General features: G+C 39.1%; 1 protein-coding gene across 3 annotated transcripts in view; it reads right to left on the minus strand.

Moving 5' to 3' along the window:
• mtrex.L (Mtr4 exosome RNA helicase L homeolog) overlaps positions 1-26,990 on the minus strand; it is an 86,010-nt gene that overhangs the window by 48,196 nt on the left and 10,824 nt on the right. For all 3 annotated transcript variants that reach the window (XM_018266111.2, XM_018266113.2, XM_018266117.2), the window contains exons 5-16: positions 26,437-26,549; positions 25,423-25,597; positions 25,251-25,341; positions 23,823-23,947; positions 23,116-23,214; positions 17,831-17,933; positions 17,591-17,722; positions 17,424-17,503; positions 17,029-17,139; positions 13,958-14,059; positions 13,171-13,296; positions 1,749-1,899 (exon numbers count right to left, since the gene is read on the minus strand). In XM_018266111.2, coding sequence (XP_018121600.1) covers positions 1,749-1,899; positions 13,171-13,296; positions 13,958-14,059; positions 17,029-17,139; positions 17,424-17,503; positions 17,591-17,722; positions 17,831-17,933; positions 23,116-23,214; positions 23,823-23,947; positions 25,251-25,341; positions 25,423-25,597; positions 26,437-26,549 — 1,408 coding nt within the window. The remainder of the gene's footprint in view (positions 1-1,748; positions 1,900-13,170; positions 13,297-13,957; positions 14,060-17,028; positions 17,140-17,423; positions 17,504-17,590; positions 17,723-17,830; positions 17,934-23,115; positions 23,215-23,822; positions 23,948-25,250; positions 25,342-25,422; positions 25,598-26,436; positions 26,550-26,990) is intronic.

The raw sequence follows: 26,990 nt of genomic DNA on the forward strand, positions 1-26,990 counted from the left end.
CAAATCTCCTCCCCCATTTTCCCTTTCTTTGCCCACTATCTCATCTAACCTGTCTACCACTGAATCTTTTACTGAACCCTCCCCCCCCACACCTAGTTTAAAATCTCCTCCAACCCTCTAGCTATCTTCTCTCCCAAAACAGCTGCCCCATCATCATTGAGGTGCAGCCCATCCCTAGCAAAGAGCCTGTAGCCGACTGAAAAATCAGCCCAGTTCTCCAAAAACCCAAAACCCTCCTCCCTACACCAATCTTTTAGCCACGCATTAATCTCCCTACGCTCCCGCTGTCTCCTTAGCGTTGCTCGTGGCTCAGGTAATATCTCTGAGAAAATTACCTTGGAAGTCCTCGCCCTCAGCTTTGAACCTAGTTTTTTAAAATCATTTTTGAGGACTTCACCACCTCCGCTAACTTTGTCATTGGTACCTATGTGTACCAAGACCGCTGGGTCTTCCCCAGCCCCTCCCAATAATCTGTCAACTCGTTCCTCCACATGCCGAACCCTAGCACCAGGCAAGCAGCAGACTGTTCGGCATGTAGGGGCCTTGCGACAGATTACCCTATCCACCTTTCTAATAATTGAATCCCCTATAACTAGAACCTGCCTTTCCTTCCTTGCACTCCCCCCACCACCCGTATTAGAGCCACTGCCTCCCGGGTGCTCCGAGAGTCAGCCTGCTCCATACACGCCAGTTCGGAGTTTTCCTCCCCAGCTCTTCCTTTCCATGCAAAGTGGATATCTACAAGTAAACTTTTTTTTTATACTGAAATTATTAATTTACCACTAGGCAACTTTCAAATATACATTAAAAATGTCAAAATTATTAGTTACCGCATTAAAGGGGTGGTTCACCTTTAAGTTAACTTTTAGTATGTTATAAAATGGCTAATTCTAAGCAACTTTTCAATTGGTCTTTTCTTTTTTATAGTTTTTTAATTATTTGCCATCTTCTTCTGACGCTTTACAGCTTTCAAATGGGGGGGGGGTCACTGACCCTATAAAAAAAAACAAATGCTCTGAAAGGCTACAAATTTATTGTTATTGCTACTTTTTATTACTCATCTTTCTAATCAGGCCTCTCCTATTCATATTCCAGTCTCATTCAAAACTGCAAACTGAAGAGCTGCTGAATAAAAAGCTGAATAACTCAAAAAACACAAATAATAAAAAAAGAAAACCGATTGCAAATTGTCTCAGAATATCACTCTCTACATCATACCAAAAGTATTTCAAAGGTGAACAACTCCTTTAACGTTCATCTCTTTCTGTTCCTTAGTTCTGATCTTGAAACAATGAAGTCCAAGTCACTTTTTCCCCTCCATATGGTTTCTGGTATACAATCAGAACCAGAAGCTCAGAGAATAGAAAAAGTACAGAGATTTCAATTTTAATTTGAAGCTATTATCATGCCTATGATTAAGGGAATGTTTCCCAAAACGCGCAAGGCGATATTGTTACCCTAATGTTGCAATAAACCTCCTCAGACCTATGTGGAGTGCCGCCTGATTTGCGAATTTAAAGCTACTGAAAAAATACTAATGTATACTTCAACGTTGCTCAGAATGACATTTTCTTTCATTATTCAAAAAAATAAAACCTTTTTTTTTTTTTTTTAAAGATAGTTTTAAACCCCCCAACGCCCTCACAGAAACCTAATTTTTCAGTTACAACTACCGTTTATTTAATAACAAATTGTTTAATGGTAAATGGTCTGTCTCTTTAAAAATAAAAGTAATCCAGCAGACTTACTTTCCACTACTCCGGGGATTGCTCTGTAATGCTGGAACTGGTAGAAGGACTTCTCCAACATGTACTCAGGGTTAATTTCCTCTACACGCAACAGATTTAACACCATGTTGTACGTTAGATGAAACGCACTGTTCAGAGGATCAGCAGAACCCTATAAAGCAAAGACACAGTGTCATCATACTGGTTGGTTAAAGGGATACCGTCATGGAAAAACATGTTTTTTACCAAAACACATCAGTTAATAGTGCTGCTCCAGCAGAATTCTGCACTGAAATCCATTTCTCAAAACAGCAAACAGATTTTTAATATTCAATCTTAAAATCTGACATGGAGCTAGACATTTTGTCAGTTTCCCAGCTGCCCCAGTCATGTGACTTGTGCTCTGATAAACTTGTGCACTATTAACTGATACGTTTTGAAAAAAACGTTTTCCCATGATAGTATCCCTTTGGCTCAAGTTGCAGCAATAAGCCAAAGCAGTAGTCATTAAGGGCAATGAAACTTCACTCTCTACATCAGTGGTCCCCAACCAGTAGCTCGTGAGCAACATGTTGCTCTCCAACTCCTTGAATGTTGCTCTCCATGTCCTCAAAGCAGGTGATTATTTTCAAATTCCAGGCTTGGAGGCAAGTTTTGGTTGTAGAAAAACTAGTTGTACTGCCAAACAGAGCCAATCCATATAGGGGCTACTATAAGGCTAATCACAGCCCTTATTTGGCACCCAAAGAACATTTTTCATGCTAGTGTTGCTCCCCAACTCCTTTTACTTCTGAATGTTGCTCACGGGTTCTAAAGGTTGGGGATCCCTGCTCTACATCATACTAAAAGTTAATTTAAAGGTGAACAACCTCTTTAAGTCCGCCCACTGGCTTGTTTCAGACATTCTGCTCACACAGAAAGGGCATGCAAACAAATTAGGTTACCTCACCTACTGAGAAAGCTGTGCCTTTCAATCCCTTTATTTATTATTTCCTGTCAGGTGATCAGTGAGTGAGAATGCAATATGGCGCCTCGAGGTGTAAAAGAGCAATATGCATATGTTAATTTAATAAGAATTTTAATCTGCTGGTTACCTTTGCTGTATAAAAATTGCAGTTTTCAGCAATGTTTTAAGGCGCTTACATCACTTTTGTGGACTCAACTTTTTACAAAACCCATCAGGGAAATCTGATCATTATACACTGTATCATTTGGTTAAAGTTAGGAAAGCAGTGAAGGGAATCAGAGGTATCATGAGTAGTTCATACACTTTGCCAACAGTTATGAATAAGGTCAGATTCTCAGGATATGCAGGATAATACATAATGTACTAAGAATAATAAAAAAGAAATCTCAAATAGCAGCTGCAGCTTTTGCATGCATTAGAAGCCCATGTGTGCGTGATTTCCCATGCCGAGAAGCAGGAAAATGGATAGCGATGTTCCAGGAATTCAAACGGCTCCAATTAAAGAAAATGAACATGAAATAAAAAGGAGACACTGCTTAGACTGGATTGTAAAGGATTTTACGTGAATAATAAAAGGCCTACAGCACAGTATATACATAACAAAAAAGGTTTAATGGGGAGGAAGATGAGTAACATTGTATAGTGTTACAGGAGAGGTTTATCACTTTATATATGAAATAGAACACAGCATGATGGGATACAAGTAGAGTCAGGCAGTGGAAATGTAATGAACGAGTATGCCATGTATGAACTTAACAGCGACTTATGATAAAAAAGAGAGAGAATAGTAAATCTCCTTGAAAGCCAATAAATGAAGGCCTCTTCATTGCACTAGTCGACTAAACAGCATTGCCTTTTTTGTGGCTTGTTTTATCAGGAAGCAAAGTCCCTGTAGCACCTAGTAGTTCTAGGCCATTATACAAGATTAATCAAACAGGTTTGTGAACCAGCTTAGACTAAAAACTGCAACCCAGCTTTGCCTGATAGAGAGCCTCTGCTTAAAGGAAAACTATACCTCCAAAATGAACACTTAAGCAACAGATAGTTTACATCATATTAAGTGGCATATTAAAGAATCTTACCAAACTGGTATATATATTTAAGTAAATCTTGCCCTTTTACATCTCTTGCGAGATCTCATCTCTTGTGATTGTCTGTGTGCTGTCTCAGAGATCACCTGACCAGAAATACTATTACTCAAACTGTAACAGGAAGAAGTATTGAAGCAATAGTAAGAACTCTGTCAATTTGTTTAGGTGAACTAATAAGCATGGTTTGTTGGTATGTTTGTGTGCACAGTGAATCATATGATCCCAGGGGGCGGCCCTTATTTTTTAAAATGGCAATTTTCTATTTATGATTACCCAATGGCACATATTACTAGAAAAGTATATTATTATGAAAATGTATTTTTGCAAGAAGCAGGGTTTTACAAATGAGCTGTTTTATGCAATATCTTTTTATAGAGACCTACATTGTTTAGGGGATATAGTTTTCCTTTAATGCCGAAACCTGGGTTATATGCACTGGGCACAAGTATAGGTTGGGGTTTATTGTCACTACCAGCCTTGAGTGGCCAGTCATGTTATACAGATTACCAAACCTAACCAGTATTGAAGCCCGTAGGTTGAGAGGTGTATATTTCCACCAAATCTATAAAAATTTTGGAGGTTTCTGAAAAGAACACACCATGAATTTACTCTGGTCAGTTTTCTATCGACAGCAATTGGATGCAAAATTGAATGATAGATGTTTCAATAGCTGTAACTATTAAATGAAAACTATACCCCTGAACAACGCAGGTCTCTATAAAACTATATTGCAGATGCAAACAGCTTGTATGTAAAACCCTGCTTCATGTAAATAAACTATTTCCATAATAATATACTTTTTTAGTAGTATGTGCCAACTTTAAATTAACAATGGCCCCCCCCCCGGGATCCTACGATTCACGGTGCACACAAACAAACCAAGGGCACACATACATGCTAGGTCACATGAGCCAATTAATGGACAAAGTTCTGTCTTTTCCTCCCACACTTCAACCTGTTGGTTAGAGCTACTTTATTTATGGCCATCACACAATGGTGGCTCAAGGTAAGACATGTAAAAGGGCAATTTGGAAAGATTCTTTAATAGGCCTCTTAATATGATAATATGATTGTTAAGTATTCATTTGGGTGGTATAATTTTCCTTTAAAAGCACCTGTGTGGCAATGACACAAGGATGTCACATGTATGCACAATCTCTCCATCAAAAGTAATCGGATTTGGATACAATCTGCATGACTTCCATATTCTAAAGGGCAAATCTTACTAAGAAGGATAAAATATATAGGGCACTGTGCAACTTTCCAAAGAGGAACAAAAAGGAAAAAAAAACTTAAATGATTTAATTTACTGCTGTGTGCAGAAGAGCACTGTGGAATAAGATGGTGCTTTACAAATCCATAATATTATCACCTCCCACTCTATCTATCTATCTATCTATCTATCTATCTATCTATCTATCTAGTGCGTAATGGTCACTCCCGGTTAGGAATACAGCAATTCATCCCAAATTTGTTTAAGATTCTTCTGCTGGAGCTGAACAGCTGCAATAGCGCTTTCATACTTAGGAAATTTCCCACATAGAAACTGTCCAGAGGAGAATTAATTGACAGGCAAAGAAAGGCTCTTTCCACCTTTGCTTATTACCATGAATTATACATTCAGCTTAAGCCTGTTACCTTGACCACATATGCAAAACGAGGAATGAGTACAGTTCACTGTTGACAGAGATTCTAAAAGAAATTATTTTGGGAATGACAATTACCTTAAAGGGGAACTATCAAGAAAATGAAAACATCATATTGAAAAAATATTTCTAAATATACAGTTTACCAACTTTTAAAATACGTTACTGAAATAATCAAGTTTTTCTTTGCTCTTTCAGCATCGGCCTCTCTTCCAGGAGTTGGAGTTGATTTTGATTGACAGTTAGGCCTAGTAATAAAGCTTTAGATCTTTCCCTAAAAGATCTATCAGAGCTTACGCTTTCAAAATAACCAACTATGACAAATTCCGTCATGCTACATGAGGGATTTGTGCCGGAGTCAGTTTTTGTTTTTTGTGCTGTAAACAGTTTTTTGTGTTAGCTTTCATACATCTGCTAGGAAAGAATGTCCGCTAACTAAAAATGATATTAGATCTAATTGTCAATCAAAATCTGACTCAGACTCTGCATGAAGAGACAATAAAGAAAGACAAATACTGAGGGATGGGAGGTAGTGAGGAAAAACATGAGATGGTAGAGAATTTCTAAATTTTTTTTTTTTTTTAATAAAGTTTCTTATTTTAATATGAAGAAGCTTACATTAACTTTTAATTGTCATGGTAGTTCCTCCTTGCTTTTGATTGCTAAGAAGTCTATGAATATGCAATTGGATAGCTGAAACAAGGTAATAAAGTAAAAAAAAATATTTGAGATTTGCATTAACATCCTGCAAATTAAAACTGGAAGAAAAGAAGAAGAAAAAGAAGAGCCGTGTGAGAAATATGCTTCGCTGGTTTATCATGGGTTTCAGTGCTTGCTCTCAAGGGCATCCCTATGCAGACAGCCTGCTTATTAAAACTGCCATATTCCAAGATCACACTACAACATATTAGTAGATATGAGGAGCGGGACAAAAGTAGGCTTCATTGATAAAAATAAAATCTTTGATTCATGCAAAGCTGATGCTTTAAAAAAAAAAAACAAAAAACAAGAAGCGAATAACCAACGGTACTATCCCTATGGTCCATTACAACAACCATTAGAGATTCTGCAGCACAAGGTACAATAAGGGGTTACTTAAGTACTACCTCTATAGAAATATTTACAAAGCAAGCTTTCAGTATTTTGAGGTCTCTGATTATTTTCAATAAAGTAAGCAATTGCAAAACTATGTTTATTCCTTCTGATGTGCTGGCTAACACATAAAAATACACACAGCAAATTAGAAGGACACTCTTAGACAGCTTGCGCAATAGAAGCTACGGAACAAATGGTGTTTTGTTGGAGACTATTTGTGGCAATGATGTAAAAGTTACTGCCGACACTGGATCCCATGATAAGCAGCAGTATATTTTGGTTGCCATTAAGTCATAGATGATACTGCTGGTTAAACAATATTGTGGGGAGGGGGGGGGGATTTACTTCTTCTTTAATCAGCTGGCAGCACCACACAGATTATTTTTCTTCAGATGCATACAACTTTTTCTTCTTATAAAAGAAACAATGGATTTAATTCCTAACTGTATATTTAACAGACCCTGGTACACCAGGAGTTGTACCTCTACAACTGGAGGAAGCCACTAAATCACTATCTCTCGTAACTAGTCATCTTCATGCCATATATCATAGACAAGTTAGTTTCCATGCTGGGATGAAAGCCAAAGCTGCTGCGGTTGTGTGTGTGTGTTTTATGCTTTAGGGAAATGCTGATATTTAGGAATACAGTTGTATCTAGATACTTTTGTATTTTTTTGGCAAGCTCTCATGTTACATACATGTCAATGTTTAACCCCCTTCCTTAATTCCACAACCCAAAAGGGCAACAATTTGATAAAAGTAACCCCCCTCTAATATTGCATAAGGAGTCTACTGATGTCCAGATGTTGCAGCAGCAGCACTACCTCCCACCGCTTGGCATTATCAGTGCTCTTTCCATTAGCGAAAGGAAGCAACAAAAAGTATTACTGCTGGCTAATGGCTGATAAAAATATTAGGAACCTTTCCAGAAACCCTTGTGTTTTTACAATTAAAGAAAACATGCAGTGGCTTGCAAAAGTATTCAGACCCATAACTATTTATCTCATTTTACTGAATAAGTCATACACTGAGATTTTAGTACAAAGCAATTAATATTTTTTTTTATTCCAATACCTTTCTTAGGCTTGTAAAATTGACAATAATATACCTTAAATATGGAGTGTACTTTAATATCCGTTCCTGTGTTGTACAAGCTCTAAGCTTTGCAGTGCCCGGTTGAGGACACAATAGTTCCAATGGTTATTCACTAGTAAATCATTAAAATGGCCATGTTTTCTGGATACAAACCACACAGTTATGGGATCATTATTCCGATTGTGAATCTGAAGTACAGCTAAGAAAACGAAGCTTGAAGAGAATTCTATTGTAGAAGTTCCACATAAAGAAACAGAAATGCATAAATTAGGAACCAGGTACATAATATCATTCATTGGATGCCCTAATATGCACCCCAGAAACAGCTTTAAAAAATCACCAAATTCTCAGCAGAAACAAGGAGACCTGTGAGAGAAGCCAGAGAGACAGTCACTTTGAAGGTGCTATGATGAACCACATCAAGACCCACATCAAGTCTGTGGCACAAAGTAGCCATGACATAAAAAGCACCATGTGAAAGCATATCTGCATTATTCCAATAAACATGAGTGACCCACTTGCAACATGGGAAATTGATTTGTGTTCCAAGATGAAGTTTCTGGCCCACAGCTCAAAGCAATGTGGGTGGAACAAATCGAACAGTGCCAACACCTGAAAAAACACTACAGCTACAGTTAAGTATGGTGGTGGCAGCATCTAGCTTTGGGTCTGCTTCTCATCAGCAGGGGCTGGTCCATTTGTTAAAAGGCAGTATGGATGGTGCAAAAAACATGCAAATACCTGTACTTGAAGATCCGGTTTCAGCAAATTTTAACATTAGAGCTGGGGCGAATGTTGCTCTTTAAAGAAGAAAAAAAGCTACAGAGGCAGATTGTTGCCAATAGATTAGCTACAATAGAGCAAGCTAGAACTATATTTATTCTGTAGAATGCTTTACCATACTAGACAGTTCTAGAAGTTCTACCTGGTTGTTTAGGATAGCAGCTACCATATTAGCTTGGTGTGACCAATTCCTGCTTGAGTCTCTCCCTGCTCACTCACAGCTCTGGGCTCAGATTACAGCAGGAAGGGGAGGAGGAGCAAACTGAGCATGCTCAAGCCCAAGCCCTGGAGGTTTATGCTGAAAACAGGAAGTCTGATACAGAAGTCCATGTGTACACAATGAAAGAAAATAAATGTGGAGTTTCCGTTGACAGAGGACTTCCCTCTTACCTTGAGGGTTTACTGGTGTATTTATATAGACCTTTCTGATAAAGCTTACTTGGTTTCAACCTTTCCTTTTCCTTAAAGCAGGACTATGATTTTAAACATAAATGCCAAAGCAAAACTGGAGTTGTTCAAGGAGAAAAATGTGAATGCCCACTACAATGATACAGTTGATGCAATGATCTCTACGGCCCTGCAGAAATACGCTTGATCAAAAAACCAAAATACTGCATGGCTGCTAGCAATACAACATACATATAACATTCCTGGTGTGCTTATTATACTGCGCCACACAGCATGAGCATGCATTGCACATATACTATAAGGCCAAAAGCATTCTGACAAAATTATCTGGAGTTGGCTAAAGTAGTTAAAAGTTATTGACACTTATAATTAATTGCACTTCACCATCTGGGAGTGTGTGTGTGGCTCACGTGAGTAAGAGTACTACTTGAAAGCAGCTCTAGATTTAGTTAAAAGCAAACCTGGATGCTACAATGTACAATGATTTTCCTGACAATTCTGTGCTTAATACTTGCTGCAACAGTTTTTAGAAGGTCAATGCACAAATCAAGGTTTTTACAGAATCGGTTTGATCAGAAGTAAAAGAAACTGAAAAACATACAGAACATACAGACATACATAAGCTTCACTAAACACCTACGGATGAATTGGAAAAAGTGGTCAATTTAAACGAATGCTCTTTTTGCTGAATGGAAGCAAATCCCACCAACAAGGTTCCACAATCCATTGGCAAGCCTTCCCAGAAGAGTCGAGGTTTGAGTGGGATGTTACGGAGGCAGGTGTCAGTGCAATTAAACTTGTGCCAAAATAGCTACATAGGGTGTAAAATATTTCTACAGTGCACAAATTTCACAGCAAGACGTAAAACAGGGACTCCATATCCTCGTCTACAAATTTTCACCTTTCAGATTAATGAACATTTTAAAACAGGTTTCCTGCAAACAGATTTTTCTCTGGGATATCACTTGGATGCTTTTGAAGTGTATTTTCCCTGTGTGTGTAAATGTGATGTATATAGTTTACCTAGCTTTGGTCTCTGCTCAGTATAACGTAAGCTGGCTGACACATTATGATCTGCTAGTATGTCAAGGTCACAAAACGAGTGGACATTTGTCTGATAAGGCCATCTATATGCAGAGTCAAATTGGGCTGATTAAAATTGATTGTCCCCTTGGCCAACAATCTGATTATAACAGAGGCCTTTGCAGACCTATTTGGAAAGGAACACATTCAGGCTATGAGCACACAGGCTGAAGGCTCCAGCTGTATTTTTGCAGGCTGAGAGAAGCTGATTTGCTCCCTGTCCCTGCTCCACCGATTTATATCCGATCAGTCAGCATGTGCACACATGCAACGGAGGTCAACCCAAATATACAAAAGGAGGCATCTCTGGGCTGAACTGCGCTTCGCTCTGTTGTGTGTGTGTGTGCACACAGGCTGATTGGATTCAAATCAATGTAGGGGGCATGGAGCAGATCCGCTTCTCTCAGCCTGGAAAAATACGCAGGCTCAGTACAGCTGGAGCCTTTGTGCTGATAAGTGTTGATGAAGTCATGCCCGGTATGATTTTTAAACCTGCCTGAGAAGACATCTGGCTGATTTTCAGCCACATATCTATCAGAGAGCATGTTGGGAAGGACCCATACATGAGCAGCAAAGCTGCCGACTCAGGCTGAAGGGCCCGAATTGCTAGATGTTGGGCAACCCATGGTTATTATTTTTGCTTGCCTGCCTCCCCTGGTGGTTGCTCCTGTTTACTGGAAACTGCATTGGCCTAGAGGTAGTTCTGTAGGAAATATACCAGGCATTTGCACCTGTTGTGAAAAATTTAAAAAAAAAAAAAAAATGTGAAGTTCATTCTGTGGTGCTACAATACAAGTATTCCAATCCAGTGCATTTTTCAGAAAACAGAAAAATGGGCCCTGGTTATCAGGTAAGCGGGGGGGCACCAAACACTTGGCACATACATATGTGGACATAGCCACATAGCAGTTTACTCTGTCTATACTTGAGCAGTTTAACATGAGGATTTGTATTTCATCTAATGTGACCAGAAAAGCAAAGAAAATAATGTGAGGGGAAAAAACCCAGTGGGTGGAGTGGGGAGGTACATCTATTCACGAGACAAAATTTACAATCTATCATGGCTCATTGGTTCTCGAGTGCTGCACAAGCCACTGCACAGCTGCTCTGAATATAATGCAGAATTACTTGCATTTGTATTGAACTGTGTAGTGTGACGACGGTAAGTAGGCTAGAAGCTGATTGTGAAAAAGTTTGAAACCATAAAGAGCAAGCTTAGAAGTTAAAGAAGATTACAGGATTACGAGGTGAGAAGGTATTTTAGAACTGCAGTTTAAGCACATGTTCACAAGTGTGAATATAATTTTAAACCCCCTGATTCTAAGTGACTCAGGCACGGTCTGAACCTGCTGGCATGTTTTCTACTAATGCCCACAGAGTTTGCCAACATAAATGTTGACACAGATTATGGGGGAAAAAAAAAGGAAAACAAGGCCAGAAACAAGTCCAGACATCAAGTCTCTATTTAATTAACAGAAAACAAGTGCTTACAAGTAGATCCTTTTTAGCTTGAAATCACTACTATGATCGCTGAAGTTCTAGGTAAGCTTAATACAATCATCTGCTAAACTGAATTGTCAGCAGGTAACTACTTGTGTAACTAACTAGAATGTAGGTTTCTAGTTTGCAAGGCTTACAGAGCAGTTTGAAATGGCCAGACAGCTACATCCAGCTACATGCACATAAGGATCAGCCATCTCTTGATTATCTGTCCCATTTAAGGGTTCAAGAACTACCTTCCCCCTGCTATAATGACAAAACGCCAGCGCCAATGCACTTGCGGCAATTCGATTTCCAAAGTCGCCCAAAGTTTCCACGTGAGGCAACTTTGGGTGACTTCGGAAATCGAAGCGCCGCGAGTGCATTGGCGCTGGCGTTTTGTCATTATAGCAGGCAGCAAGCAGGGGGAAGGCAGTTCGAGGAGATCGTCGCCCCGCAGAAGAGGCGATTAGTTGCCAGGCGTCCAAAGCTCCACGAATCTGCCCGTGTGCTTAAACCCTTAGGAGACTTTATTCTCATTCACTTGTCCTTCTAATGGTGATGGTAGAAAAGCCTTAGGGTGAATGTAATATGTCTGTTATGGACAAACGATTGCCGAATGTGAAAAGTTATGCTTATGCGCAAATAAATTCTCCCTTGCACAAATTTAATAAAACTTTTGCGAAGCTGGAAAAATGTTTAGCAACCTATTCCGACAGTTTGCGCCAATGCGCTCCAAAAGATTACACCTTCAAGCACTTAAAAGTGTGCAATTAAAATTCGCAATGCAATAACAGTTTAAGAAAGAATATTGCATTGCAAGATGTGAATTTTTATTATTATTGGTGCAAATTGTTTTTCTCTTTGCGACTTTTATTATATTCCCCCAATAATGATTAGAAAGAAGAAATCTTAAAACGAAGCAGCAGAGAGATATTGTACTAGGTCAGTACTGAGCCTTTTATGGTGATGGTGCACAAGGCTTGCAAGGTTTCCTCAGTGGCTATGGGGTATATTTATCAAAGAGTGAAGTTAGAGATCTGCACAATCCGCAGAGTGAAATACCACCACTCTCCATTAATTTCTATGGGATTTTTAAAGGCGTATTTATCAAATGGTGAACTTTCACTATTACCCTTTGTGGAGATCTCTAACTTCAAGTATTTATGCAATCTGGCTAAATGCATACAGATGTCCATTCCAATTCAGAAAGGGACTATACTTTTATGAACACACACTTTATTGGTGTATCAGTATACCCAAACCTAACAAAATAAAACAGTCGCATTAGATGCAGAGAAACAGCCTTGGAGGCTGGGAGACCATACGTTCACCATATGTTCTGTTTCCACGCACAGAAAGCTTCAAGCAGAGCTGTTAAGCATCTCAGAGCTAGAAATACTAAGATCAGATATCATGAGCTTGGGAAATGATCCCAAAACTATTATTCTAAACTTGGTACACAGCGAGGCTAAATGTCAGACGTGACTGGGGTCAGGAAGGTCATTCCCTGAGAGAAGATCGCTGTATAAAATCACGAGGCTTGGAGCAGACCAAATCTGGGATTCATCTATCCCAACTGGCAATGTGATCCATCTGACAAAATTGCAACTGAAAAAGTATGGATTTCAAAAGCCGAGGCTTCAGTACCAAGCACAATCACAATCATGCCTTAGGGTTGACTAATAAGCATCTCTAAGACCCCACCTAAAATACCATTAACCTTTCTTTAAACTTAAAATAAAAATTGGCAAATGGTATTTGATATATTTAATGGCCAACATAAGAGGTTCTACCTTTAGCAGCTGTTTTCCGATTGTTGGGCTCATTTTCTCATCAACCATGAGAATAACTATTCCCCTTTCATCCATACCACGTCTCCCGGCACGGCCAGACATCTGAATGTATTCACCTGATGAGATCTAGGGAGAAATTATATACTTTTTTTTAACCACTCAGTACTTGTCAGAATTCATTGTGACCCATAAGGACTACAACACACTAGGATGATGAGGCAATGTAAGGTAGGATACACAACTTTCAGACATTCACAGGGTATTGAAAGGGAAAAGGGTTTGTAACTAAAATAGATGTAGAGCCTCAAGGCGTATTTGTGTTTACACATCAGTAGTGGTGCAAGATGGACATCCACATTTGCAGCTCCCATGATTGTACCAAACTACACATGTCCGTCATTCTCTAAATATAGTACAGGTATGGGACCGGTTATCCAGAATGCTCGGGACCTGGGGATTTCTGGATAATGGATTGTTCCATAATTTGGATCTTCATACCTTAAGTCTACTAGAAAATTGTTATAATTTTAATTAAACCCAAAAAGGTTGGTCTTGTTTCCAATAAGGATTAATTATATCTTGATTTTATTATTATTACAGAGAAAAAGGAAATCATTTTTAGAAATATGGATTATTTGGCTAAAATGGAGTCTATGGGAGATGGCCTTTCTGTAATTCAGAGCTTTCTGGATAACGGTGCTCATACCTGTACAAAGAATGCTTTTTTTTGCCAAAAAATAGATAGTCATGCTGCTTTATTCTAGTTAGAGTTAATGAAAAAGCTCACCCAGCGGAAATCTTTTCCATCAAACTTCCGTGCACTGGTAAATAGAACAGTCCTGGCTGGCATATTGATACCCATGGCAAAGGTCTCTGTGGCAAACAAAGCCTGTAAGTAGAAAGATCAGTGGACATTTTTAGTATTTAACTGCGGATTCTCAGTCAAACGAAGAACTATTTATTAGGTCATATTTTCCACATTATGCTCGGAGAGGAAAAACATGCTCTATTCTGAAGTAGTGATTATCTACCATTTATTTTCTCCTAAAGCATTGCTTCCCAAACCTCTACTCAGGCTCACGTCAACAGTGCACGTGTATTACAGCTACACATGCAGCAGCAGCACAGCTGGATCGGAAACAGGCTGGGCAATACCAATAACTGTATATGAGCTACTTCATTGCTACTGGGAATATGTGGATTGCTGAACAGAAAATGACAAATAAAAAGGCCTTCCCTCCTCTGTTGGTTGGGGTGCGCATAAAAATACATACATTTGCTTTTGACAATGTTAATATTTACTACTCAAAAGTTCCGAGTGATCTCAACTGCACAATAGTAAATGGTATTTGCAAGAACAATTACCAGTTCAATGAAGGGATGGAAAGAAGGAACATGTGCAAGAAAAACACTTTTATTGGGTTCACTGCAATACAGGAAATCTGTAGTGAATGAACAAACAAATTTTACCCAGCAGTTCTGTGGAATATCAGTCCCTTTAGTGAGAGAAGAGTGAAACCATGCGAATCATTTAGGCTGCAAGGCTCTTGTTACCTAATGTACTGGTCATGATTTTTATTTTATTTTGTGTCTACATGCTTCTATTGTACAGCGCTGCAAGTTTATCAGAGCTCTGTAAATAATGACATAATGATAATCATTGTGAATGGCGAGGGCATATAAAAATGGGACCTGCCATAGCAGATTATTACAGAATAAAACCAGACAGCCGTTCACATCAAAGCAAGTACAGGGCTGTCATCAGGCATGCGGCCTAAAAAGGAATATTTACTAGTTACTAAGTTACAGGGGGTTCTAAATATTTGCCAAGGCTCCAGGGTGAGAAGAGGGCATCTAAATAAGGCCTTCGTCAGGTTCATTAGTATAACCATATGGCTCAACATATGATTATCATGGTCAAAGAATCAAGAGTCCCTTTTGTCAATGTAGTGCTGCATCATGTATTTTATTGGTTACAGCCATTAGCCACGTACTATACCATATCAATGGTCTTTCATCCATTATACTATACTGGGCTGATTAACTGATGTTTGTGTTAAGTTTTACCAGAGATCTTTAATGAAGGCATTTTTATCTTGAGAAGATTGAGTGGTGCTGTTCTATTCTACTGTTGTTACATTTGCCAGTGGACAGTGGCCACTGGGGGACGTGCACCACAACATAAAAAGAAAAGGTGTAAGTAGCTGTGCTGACTATTCTACTTCTACTAAGTTTTACCAGGCCAGAGTTGAGGAAGTGCCGAGCATGTAGGCACGAAACGTATAAGCAGTGGGTGTACCGATAAACGTACACGTTTCGTGCCTACATACTTGCCTCTTCCTAAGAGTGGCGAGTATGTAGGCACGAAACGTATCTGTACACCCACTGCCACAGCAATGTCACATTGTGTGTCCCAATAAAGCCGCATTGATATTAATAGCAGCGATTCTGGTAGATATGTTGGTCAGTGCAAGATGCGGGCAAGATCGTTGTGATGTATTGAAAGTTTTGGATTGAAGTTGCCGAACTCTTGCAAGAGCTGCGACTGACTCAGAGACCTTGTCTTGAGTCCTGCAAGGTCATTCACGACCTGAACCTCCATTCCAACGGGCTCCCACCATGATCGTTGGGGTGGGAGGTCTCGACTAGCAGCTGACCCCAATACTCAGGCAACTTACGAGTGGACTGCCAACCTGGTTGGTGAATCAGGAACTCTCTACCTGAATTCTGACCGATTTGCAGTTATTACGCTGTTACCTGACCTGCTACAGGTTTCTAGTACCATGGTGGTTGCCAAACCACCAATAACATTTTTGCTTTCATTTTTTAATGAATAGTAGGCTTTTTACAGCTATTGCTGGTGGGTTGTTATGGAAAATTACCCTTATGCATTTTAGCACTTCTGTTATTGAAATTCAAATCTGAGCATCTGCCAAAAACCCAGATTAAAGGACAAGGAAAGTGCAACAAAGAGTTGATGTCCATGAAGAGACATACTTTTGGTGGTGTCATCCTTTCACTTAAGCAGAAAGAATCCCAAGGCACACAGGATAATTGCAAGCAAGCTGCCTTGCGTGTTTATTGCGAAATGCAACGTTTCGGGGTCACGCCCCTTTCTTGATGCTTGAGAAAGGGGCGTGACCCCGAAACGTTGCATTTCGCAATAAACACGCAAGGCAGCTTGCTTGCAATTATCCTGTGTGCCTTGGGATTCTTTCTGCTGGACTGTTTGGGAGGCGGCCGATCCTCTACCTTCGTGCACCAGGTGTCGTTACTCTAATTTACTAAGGGTGTGCGAGAGCCATAGTTGATCCTTTCACTTAAGTGCATTCTATTTAAATCCTTTTGCCTGTTAGTCAGCTTTAGTGTAGAAAAAAAAAAAAACCACTACTTTCCGTAACAGAAATACCCAGGATTCAACCCTTCCGCAAAAAGACCCATTGGCATGTGCAGTTGATGAGACTATGAGGTAGCTCATGGGCTTTTAAAATTACTAATGAGCGAGCTTTGAAAGAACTGCAAAGGAGCGCTCACCTACAAAAATGGACAACATCGCATGTCAAACTGTGATACGCAAGTGAGCGGGCAGGGAATTGTCGTGCATGCACCGTTCATCTAAATGGTCGCTCGTCATGACGTAGCTACTTCAAAAACGGCAGACGGGACAGACTTAGGAAAAGAACTATGTTACTGCTTTTAAAAACTGTATATGTGAAAATAAATCTAGCAGCCTGGGAGAGCAAGGGGATACTAATTGAATGGTGATGTATATAAAACAGGGGTTCATTGTTCTTTAAAAATTAACCTTATCCATTTAATAAAGGTGATTTCAGCATAGGATGTTCGCTTTAAGATTACCTTGAGCAGGCCTTCTGAGAAAAGGATCTCAATGGTCTCCTTCAGTATAGGAAGTAGCCCACCGTGATGAATCCCAATGCCTCGCTTAAGAAGGGGCAGTACGTGTTCAACCTGTATTGTGATCAAGATAAATGTATTATACACAGTGACAAAAGAGTTCCGTGTAATAATTTAAAAATGTTACTCAAAACACAATGCAGTAGAACCCAGGGGCTACCACCACCTATGGCAGCAGCCCAAAGGAACCTCCCACCCAACGGCTGAGTGAATGCAATCAGTTTCTATTACTTCTTCCAGCTAACAGGGCTAATAAGGATTTTCAAATGACACTGGTCTTGATCACATACCTGCTACAATATACTTATCTTATAACTTATATTTAGAGATAAACTGACCTGTGGGAGCTTCTTATCTTCATCAGAGAGACAGTCAATTGCATTATTAAATACTTCTTCAACCATCTTTTTCTCTTCATCTGTGGGCAAGAAAAAAAAATATATATATAAGCAAACCTAGAAGCTGGGAGTGGGAATGTTATACCTGCTGCCTTATTTTGCAATACCTGTATTAAAATCCAGTTTAGACATTTGCAACGCATAGGCCTCACAGTCCTTCTTGCTGAAGCTAAAGATGATAACAGGTTGGAAGTTTCTCTCCATGATCATCTTGACAATCTTGAATACATTAGAAGGACCTAGAAGGAAAACATATTATATAGTTCATACAAAGAATCAATGTGTTCCTGTGCATGTGCATTTATATTGTACATACTTGTATATTATTTAAAACATGGCTCCTTTACCTTTTGTTCCTCCTTTGCGACCTTTCTGGTCTCCTTTAGCAGAATCCCCTGCATCTCTCAGGACCTGCATTGCTGTATTAAAGTTATCTTCCCTGAAGTCTCCCTTAAAGAAACATTTAAGAAATTAACATAGTTAAATGAAGGACAACATTCAGAAGCTGCTGATTCTGAGACGAGAATGCAGTGTTTCTAAATCAGCCAGGTGTTCCTGCCTCTGAGCAGACAACGGTTCTGCAGGCAGAAGAGGAAACTAATGCTGTGTAGGGGCTGATTTTCACCTGTGCATTTAAGCCGGTAGATTTTAGCACCTGTGTGGCACTTACCTAAACCATTGCTACTGATGAACGGTTTACAGTAAGGTTAACATCTGTCCCTGTTTCTCTGGAACAGGACAAGTAGGAAACCTTCCCCAGGAGCAAAAATATGTCGCTAGCATTTGCCTTCATGAGCAATTTCTTTCCCAACAAATTTATTTAAATGTTGAAGGCAACATAAACTAGATAAAAATGAATAATGGAATAACAAAACAAGGATATTTATCAGTGAGAGGGAAGGCAACAGAAGGATTAAGGACTGGGCCATTCCAGGAGATGCAGGTGTTGACCACATATACCAATGTGTCTGTTTATAAAACATGACAACACTTTGTGTTTTGAAGTAAGAATAAATGGTTGTGAGACAAAAAAACAATAAAAAAATAAAAAGGTTGTCAGAGTGTATGAGTGCAATTGTGTGTGTATGTGTCTGTACAAGTGCATAGTTGTGCCTGTGCGACAGAATAACGGTGTTGTTAAAATTTATAGGCGAGTAAGTAAAGGAATAATTGTGTCTTTTGAAAGAATATCTTTGCGCAAGTTAATGTGCTTTTATGACTTTGTGCTTTTTGGAAGAACACTGTTTGCATATATCAGTGTCAGAGTTCACATGCGAGTGCCAGTGTGAATAATATTTGTGCGTCAGTGTGAATAAAATTTGTGCGCCAATGTGAATAAGATTTGTGTGTGTCAATGAACAACAGAAACTCAGATTATGGGCAATGCAGTCCCAAACTCCAGCCATGATGCTATTTAATTTAATCTTAAATACTTCAACCCTACAGCCGTTAAGTTCCAATTTCAGAATTCATGGCTTTCAATTCATTTTAACCATATTCTCTCATCCATATCCAAACCAGAATTAATATTCCAGCCATCAATGCCAGACTCATTTATTTTCTCTTTAGCCCTGGTAAACTCAGCCTTCACTCCGTGCCCTCGGCCAGCTGTTCTGATGAGGGAATGCTGTTTCCAATGCTGAAGTCTGACTTCACCACAAAACGTACCCATAGGAAGGGATGTGGAAAACAGCAAGAACAATTAGGATCACAATTCTCAGACGGCCATTGCCAGACATGATGATGCTGAGGGTAAGGCCACACTAAGCGATAGCGCGGCGATTTGACTCGCCGCGACTATTCGCCGCGACTTTTAATCCTCAATCGCTGGCGAAACTTTGGCGCTGGCGTCTATGGGGAATCGCTGCGTAAAAACACACGCGGCGATCTTTTTTCTATTGTCGCTCGAAATCGCCTCGCTAGGCGATTTCGAGCGACAATAGAAAAAAGATCGCCGCGTGTGTTTTTACGCTGGCGATTTTGTGCGATTTCCCATAGACGCCAGCGCCAAAGTTTCGCCAGCGATTGAGGATTAAAAGTCGCGGCGAATAGTCGCGGCGAGTCAAATCGCCGCGCTATCGCTTAGTGTGGCCTTACCCTTAATGTTCAGAGTGAAATCACAGTGGCATATGTACTGGTGTCGGGTTAATTCTTAGATGACTAATCCCCATAGCGCAATCATCAAACCAAATTATGTTGTCTGGAGAATAATATCATTGAATGCATAATTATCTTATTTGGGGCTAGCTCATTAGAATTCCATCATGATATGGTGTGTTCTGATGCTCAGAATATCTTTTAAGATTATTATATTCTGTCAGGGGAATTATACAATGATTTATCACTGGATATTTTATACACTGCCTTGGGTTAATGCTAATATCATGTTTATATATTCAAGCCTGATCTAATGTTTTATATATTGACTTGGTTAATGGTTAAAGTAGTAAGCCAATGCATAAATGCAGTCATCTGACTTTAGGTTTGCTAGCTAAGCATTAGGATGCTTGCTGCCAGCTAAAAAGAGATTCCTGTAGGTAAAGTAAGTAAATGTTTATTTTTTCCCGTGGAATATTGGATTAAAAAGTTTGCTGGGGAGAAATTTGTGTTTTGTGCGTAAAGTGTGACCTACATAGTTTTTAAGCTGTCCACAGTAGGCAGTATGCGACTCCTCTTGCCCACCTACCTCCCAGCAGAAATAAATGGCCAAAATGTCTTGTGCCTTGAGGGGAGTGATGTTCCATGCACTCCGAGTTAGGTATGAGTGATATACCAGTTGCTTGGAGGGACAAAAGTGTGATGATTTGTTGAATTATATTAATGTTTTATGTGGAGACACTTTTCCTGAATTTGCTTAGCATCAGTCCGGGCTTCTATGCATGACATATGTGCCTGTAAATTAGTGAAAGCCACCATAAAGGGGAACTATCGCGAAAATGAACATTTTATATAAACTGCAGCAAACTGAACTTTGTAAATATAATCAATTAAATATTCTGCATTGTTTCTGAAATAATTATTTTTTTATCTTCCCTATTCCCGGTCAGCATATGTTTCTCTTCTGTCTTTCTTCATGCAGCAGTTGGGTGTCAGATTAGATCCAATATATCTTATAGGGGGACTCCCTTTCCTAGCAGATGAATTAGAGCTCACTCAAATAACTGATTCCAGTACAAACAAAATCAAACAAAATAACTGCCTTTTGCACAAATCCTGCATGTAGAGACATGATTCCTGATCTTTTTTAATAGAGTGATCTCTAATACATCTTCTAGGCAAAAGGAGCCCCCCTAGAAGATATATTGGATCTAACTGTCAATGGATATCTGACACCCAACTCCTGCATGAAGACAGAATGAAGAGAAACAGATGCTGAGACAGTGAAGATGAACTTTATTATTTCAGAAACAGTACAAATTCTTTAATTGATTTTATTTTGAAAGTTTCATATTTCAGTATGATGAAGCTTATATTAAATTTTCATTTTCATCAAAAAAAAAAAAAAAAAAAAAAAAAAAGCACACTGGGGCTCATTTATCAACACTGGGCAAATTTGCCCATGGGCAGTTACCTATAGCAACCAATCAATGATTAGCTTTTTAAAGCCAGCTGCAAGTAGAACAATGAATGCAGCAATCTGATTGGTTGCCATGGGTTACTGCCCATGGGCAAATTTGCCCAGTGTTGATAAATAACCCTCACTATGTCGTTAATAAATTAGACAACAAACAGATTTTGCCTGGCAGTCTCATTACAAATGGCTGGCAATAATCGCATGAATCTAAATAGGCGTCACATACAAGCCATACTGAGCAGCTCTAATCAGAGACACAAGCGCTGCAAAGAAGATTCAACCCACTAACTTCACATGAATATTTTAGCTTGTTCCACAAAGAGCAACATGTCCCACAAGCTGCTGGAAATCTGCCCAGAGTGGCTTCTGCCTAAATCATCAGGAAAAATAACAGCGACCAAACAAACAGACCCAAAAGGGTAGGATACAATTTTAAAGGTATAACTGCCTCCAAATGGATCAGTATTGAAATACAAGGCGCTATGCTACATCTGAAATGTAAATTAAGTTTTACAAGTTATTTTTACGGCATCATATAAACCTGCAAACCTATAAACAGCAAACTCTGTTGGACAGTTAAAGCTGTCAAACCTCAGTAATTTACATCATGGCTTGAAAAACAGTGCAGAGAGCAAAAACATGCACCCCCCATATTACTTGTAAAGTATATGAGCTAACCTGCTGAGCAGCACAAACAAATGTAAAGCAACATATGGTCAGACATGTGAGCACAGACAAGGTTCAGCAATACTTTTGAATTTGCCGCACACCACTTACTTCATATTACCGGGTGCATCCATATCCCAGGCCGCTTTCAAGCCCAACACTGCAACAATCCAAAGTAGGGAAGAAGCACACCAATTCAGCTAGGCAACTGTGCATTCAATACTTCTGCAAATAAATGTGCTAAAGGCATTGCCTAGCTGAATTGGTGCGCTTCTTCTCTACTTTGGATTAGCACAGACACGGTATCAGAAGCGAACTTGCTGCAAGGTCTTGCCAACCAAGGGGAAATTTTTTTTTTGTTTTTTTTTTTAATTTAAAATGAGGGGTAAGCAGGTGAATTTGGCCAATTTGCCCAGTAACAAAGGATACTAAATATCCAGCATCATTAGCGCAGATAAAAATAAATTTTACAATTTCCAGTTAGAATGATGTAGACAGTTGTGCTCTTTCACCTGGGCTTGCTAAATGGCACCTGTTATGTGAATTAGATTATTCATTTTTACAGAGTCTACTAGAGTACTGCGTGGGTGCATTTTTTGGAACCCGTACCCGCAACCTGCATTCCTACCCGCTTGGACCAGCTACCCGACCCGCATGTACCTTATATCCGCAACCCGGACCCGCTGACCATAAAGAATCAGGAAGTGCTGTCATTGTAAACTGGAAATGACAGTATCGGAAGTAGGCGTGATCAGAAAAAAGGAGTAAAAGTCGCTATTGAGAAGACCCACAGTCCGACCCTAAAAGCTGCCGAACCGCTTCTATACCCCGCACCTGGAACTTCTACCCACAACCCGCAGGTTTTTACTGGTAACCCGCAGTTACCCGACACGCTGCAGCACTCTAGCGTCTACATATTGCACAGAGAGTATACATCATTCACTTCAGCCCCTGCCCAAGGGGACTTTTCAATCCAAGTTCCCCATCACATTCACATGATCAATTGAGGGATATGTTTTAGAGCTTTGCTCTGAACTTAACATGATGGCTGAAATGTAAGGCGTGAAACAATGGATCACTGAGGGAACTAATGATATACCAATAACCACATACTTGAACCAACTCCATTCTCTGTTCATTTCCATCAACAGCTGAACAAACGCTGATCAGATATTGATTGGAATGTGTTTGGGCCTATACATGGGCCAATGTGCTGACTGATCCAGTGAAGCAATAAAACAGTCAACAGACACTGGCTGCATACAGACTTGCTTATTTCAAATCTAAATTGGATGGTAGCAAACATAAAAACCACTAATCGAGAAAGTACTCTGCTTTAGACCAATATCATGTACAAATTTTGTCATTTACGGTTTATAAAAGGTAGCTTACATTTTCATCCACGACAAGATGGAGTCCATCTCCCCCTGCTGGAAAGATGTAATGTTGCAGAGGAGTGGGTCGATAGTCTGTGTAGATGACGTGACAAGGCTAAAAACAAACACAAAAAAAGTAATGTTTTAGAAATATTACCTATGTTACTCCATGGAAGAATGAGTGAACAAACACTACAGTGTAAGTAGCTGTGTATCCAGAGATCTGGTTGTTACTTAAGTTCAACTTAAAATAAATTTAACATGAAAAAAACTTCATAGAAATTAGCAATTTGGTTTCAGTTGTAATTTTTTTTTTTTTAATTTCACGTATTGCTTTGCAGCTTTCTATTTTGGAATTTCAGCAACAGCATTGACTGAGACACTAGTATGAGAACAAGAATGGCAATGAATTATCCAAGAATAAACGTCGGTCCTGCTTGCTTAAAAATTCTATGCACAAGGGGCAAGACAACACCCTGGTTCAACTCCTGACCAGACAGAGACCCATATTTTACCAATTTCTTATTAAAATCAATGTCCCTTTAACCATTACTCAGGAGGATACCCCAAGTCAGGGCTGAGCAATGTGCAGAAGTTGTGGAACTACGGACATCACAAAAGGCTGATGGAAGCTGTAGGAAGGCATCCAGCTGCATGAAAACAAAACCTATAACCGAGTTGAGAATCGAATGCAAATTAGTTACAATATGCTCATGTAAGTACCTGTTTATGGAGGTGACAGATCCATTCGGCAAACTGCCGTGCATTTGGTATAGTGGCCGACAGGAACACGTAGTGCACATTATCTGGCAAAAGTATAATGGTCTCCTCCCAGACTACTCCTCTTTCTGTGAAAACATAAGCCTTGCATAGTAATCATACACTTCTATGGTGAGGGCGAACCTTTTGACTAAGTGACACACTCAAGTACTTATGCATGCATAAATCTATGCACCACTATAGGTATGCGACCCTTTATCCAGAACGCTCTGGACCTGCGGTATTCCGGAGAATGCATCTCTCTGTAATTCAGATCTTCATACCTTAAGTCTACTAGAAAATCATTTCAGCAATAAACTGGTTATGCTTCAAATAGGAATGAATTATATCTTAGTCTGGATCAGATACAAGGTAATGTTTTATTATTACAGAGAAAAGGGAAATTATTTTTAAAAATTTGTATTATTTGGATAAAATTAAGTCAGCCTTTCTGTAATTCAGAGCTTTCTGGACAACGGGTTTCCTGCATAATGGATCCCATGCCTGTACAAGGATATATAGCACTGTACCAGGACTGGCAATCTGTGGGTTCTGGCCAAAGCCATAAAGAATCACTATTCAGTGGGCTGGTGGGAGGCTGTTTGGGCCTCTCTGTATGTGAAATGCCAGGGCCTATTTTGAATACCAGTCATAACCTGCACTGTATAATCTTACAATGTATAAAGTACACAAGCACACATACACAAAGTTTGCCCAGGAACAGAAACCCATAGCATCCAATAAGAGGTTTTCTTTTAAATAGGTGACTAGTAAATGCTACCTGCTGATTGTTTGGTATGGATTACTGATCCTGGCCAAACTTAGCACCTTTTATTATATAACCTCCCTTAAAGGGGTTATTCACCTTTGAGTTAACTTTTAGTATGATGTAGAGAGAGATATTCGGAGACAATTTGCAATTAGTTTTAATTTGTATTATTTGTATTTTTTGAGTTATTTAGCGTTTTATGTAGCAGCTTTTCAGTTTCTATTATTAATAATCTGGTAGCTAGGGCCCAAATTTCCCTAGCAACCATGCATTGATTTGAATATGAAACTGGAATTCTTTTCCTACCCCCAACCTTTTTATTTTCTGTATCCCTATTTTCTAAAATGTTTTGTAAAAAAAGAAAAGAAAAAAAAAAAAAAAGAAAAAAGAAAAAGAAACTGGAATGTGAATAGGAGAGGACCCTACTAGAAATATGAGAAATAAAAATTAGCAATAACAATACATTTGTAGCCTTACAGAGCATTTGCTTTATAGATGGGGTCAGCGACGCCCATTTGAAAGCTGGAAAGAGTAGGAGAAAAAGGCAAATAATTATAAATTTTTTTTTAAAATATTAAAAAAATAAATAATGAAAATTAGAAGCATGCAACACTGATCTATACCTGCATCTCTCATGTAATGAATCTCATCAAAAATAACCCAGGCCACTTCACGCATGACTTCAGATCCTCTGTATAACATGCTGCGCAAAATCTACAATGGGGAAAAAAAGGCAAAAAAATAGTTTTTCAATAATGAGAATGCGGGGACTGTAGCTAAGCAAATCAAACGCACCTCAGTTGTCATGACCAGGCAGGAGGCCGTAGGGTTGATGGTGACATCTCCGGTCATTAATCCAACATCTTGGAATTCTTCGTACATTTCTCTGTATTTCTGGTTGCTAAGGGCTTTGATAGGACTAGTGAAAATAACACGCTGTTTTTCACGCAGAGCCAGGGCAATCGCATATCTGGAAAAGAGCAGAAAAGCCAGAAATTAATGGGATGAAACTGTAAAGAGTTATTAATAATTTGCTCCAGATAATATGGCATTTTCTATATTATTTTTCAACGCTATCTTGACATGTTAACTCTAGTTGTATGTAATCCGTATTTCCCAGCGGTCGTCGATAAGGATTTAGGCACTTGTAAACTTAATGAGTTGGACAGCACTGCCAAGTGTTATGGGATATAAAATGTCTTTATTAGCAATACAATGGCACAGACCACATTGTGGTTATTTAGTTTATATTATATATGTAGCACGACCACTGCAATACTATGACATCTACTATATACAGGTATGGGATCCGTTATCTGGAAACCCGTTATCCAGAAAGCTCCAAATTATGGAATGGTCTCCCATAGACCCCATTTTATGCAAATAATCCAATTTTTAAAAAAATTATTTTCTTTTTCTCTGTAATAAAAGAGTACATTGTACTTGATCCAACTAAGATATAATGAATCCTTATTGGAGGCAAAACCAGCCTCTTGTGTTTATTTAATGTTTACATGATTTTCTAGTAGACTTAAGGTAAGAAGATCCAATTTATGGAAAGATCCGTTATCCGGAAAACCCCAGGTTCCGAACATTCTGGATAACAGAACGTATACCTATATATAGATATAGGATCTGTTTTGCAGAATGCTTGGGACCTGGGGTTTTCCGGATAACGGATCTTTCTATAATTTATATCTTCTTAACTCAAGTGTATATACACATACACACACACTGCAAGAGAAAGGGAATAGTAACCAAGGTGACTGCACATTGAATTATAATGAATTATGGAAACAAAAAACCTACTCAGCACAAACAGTTTTCCCAGCAGATGTGTGAGCGGACACCAGGACAGACTGGTTGTTGTCGATACACAGAATTGCTTCTCTTTGGAAGGCATCCAGGATAAATGGATATTCCTGCAAACAGAAGATATTTCGTTTAAGTCTGCTTTGCTCATTATATATATACATTTATTAATTACTTTCTGTGCCCCTTGCTTGTAATGTGAATTCTAAAAATCAAAGCTGTAACATGTGTTTCTTTAAAATGACGCAGCCCTAAACCCAAGATACCTGTATGCAGAGAGCCAATTCCAACTAGCCAGCGAGTAAATAATTCATAAAATATTAAAGTTAACTAATTTAAAGAGAATTTAATGAGATGCCAATATTTTAGGGCAATTATTCCTCTATGGGTAATAAAATTGGTTAAACTTCCATCCTCAATCCCATTTATCTCCCAGCTTGTATCCACCAACAAAGGGTGACTGCTCCACTTGGTAAAAGTGTTATCTTCAATATTTTGGTCTTGGTAATAACAAGAGAACAATGACCCAAAATGTGTCACAGTATCAGGAC

The sequence above is a fragment of the Xenopus laevis genome, chromosome 1L (genome assembly GCF_017654675.1).
Source record: "Xenopus laevis strain J_2021 chromosome 1L, Xenopus_laevis_v10.1, whole genome shotgun sequence".
Lineage (NCBI taxonomy): Eukaryota > Metazoa > Chordata > Amphibia > Anura > Pipidae > Xenopus > Xenopus laevis.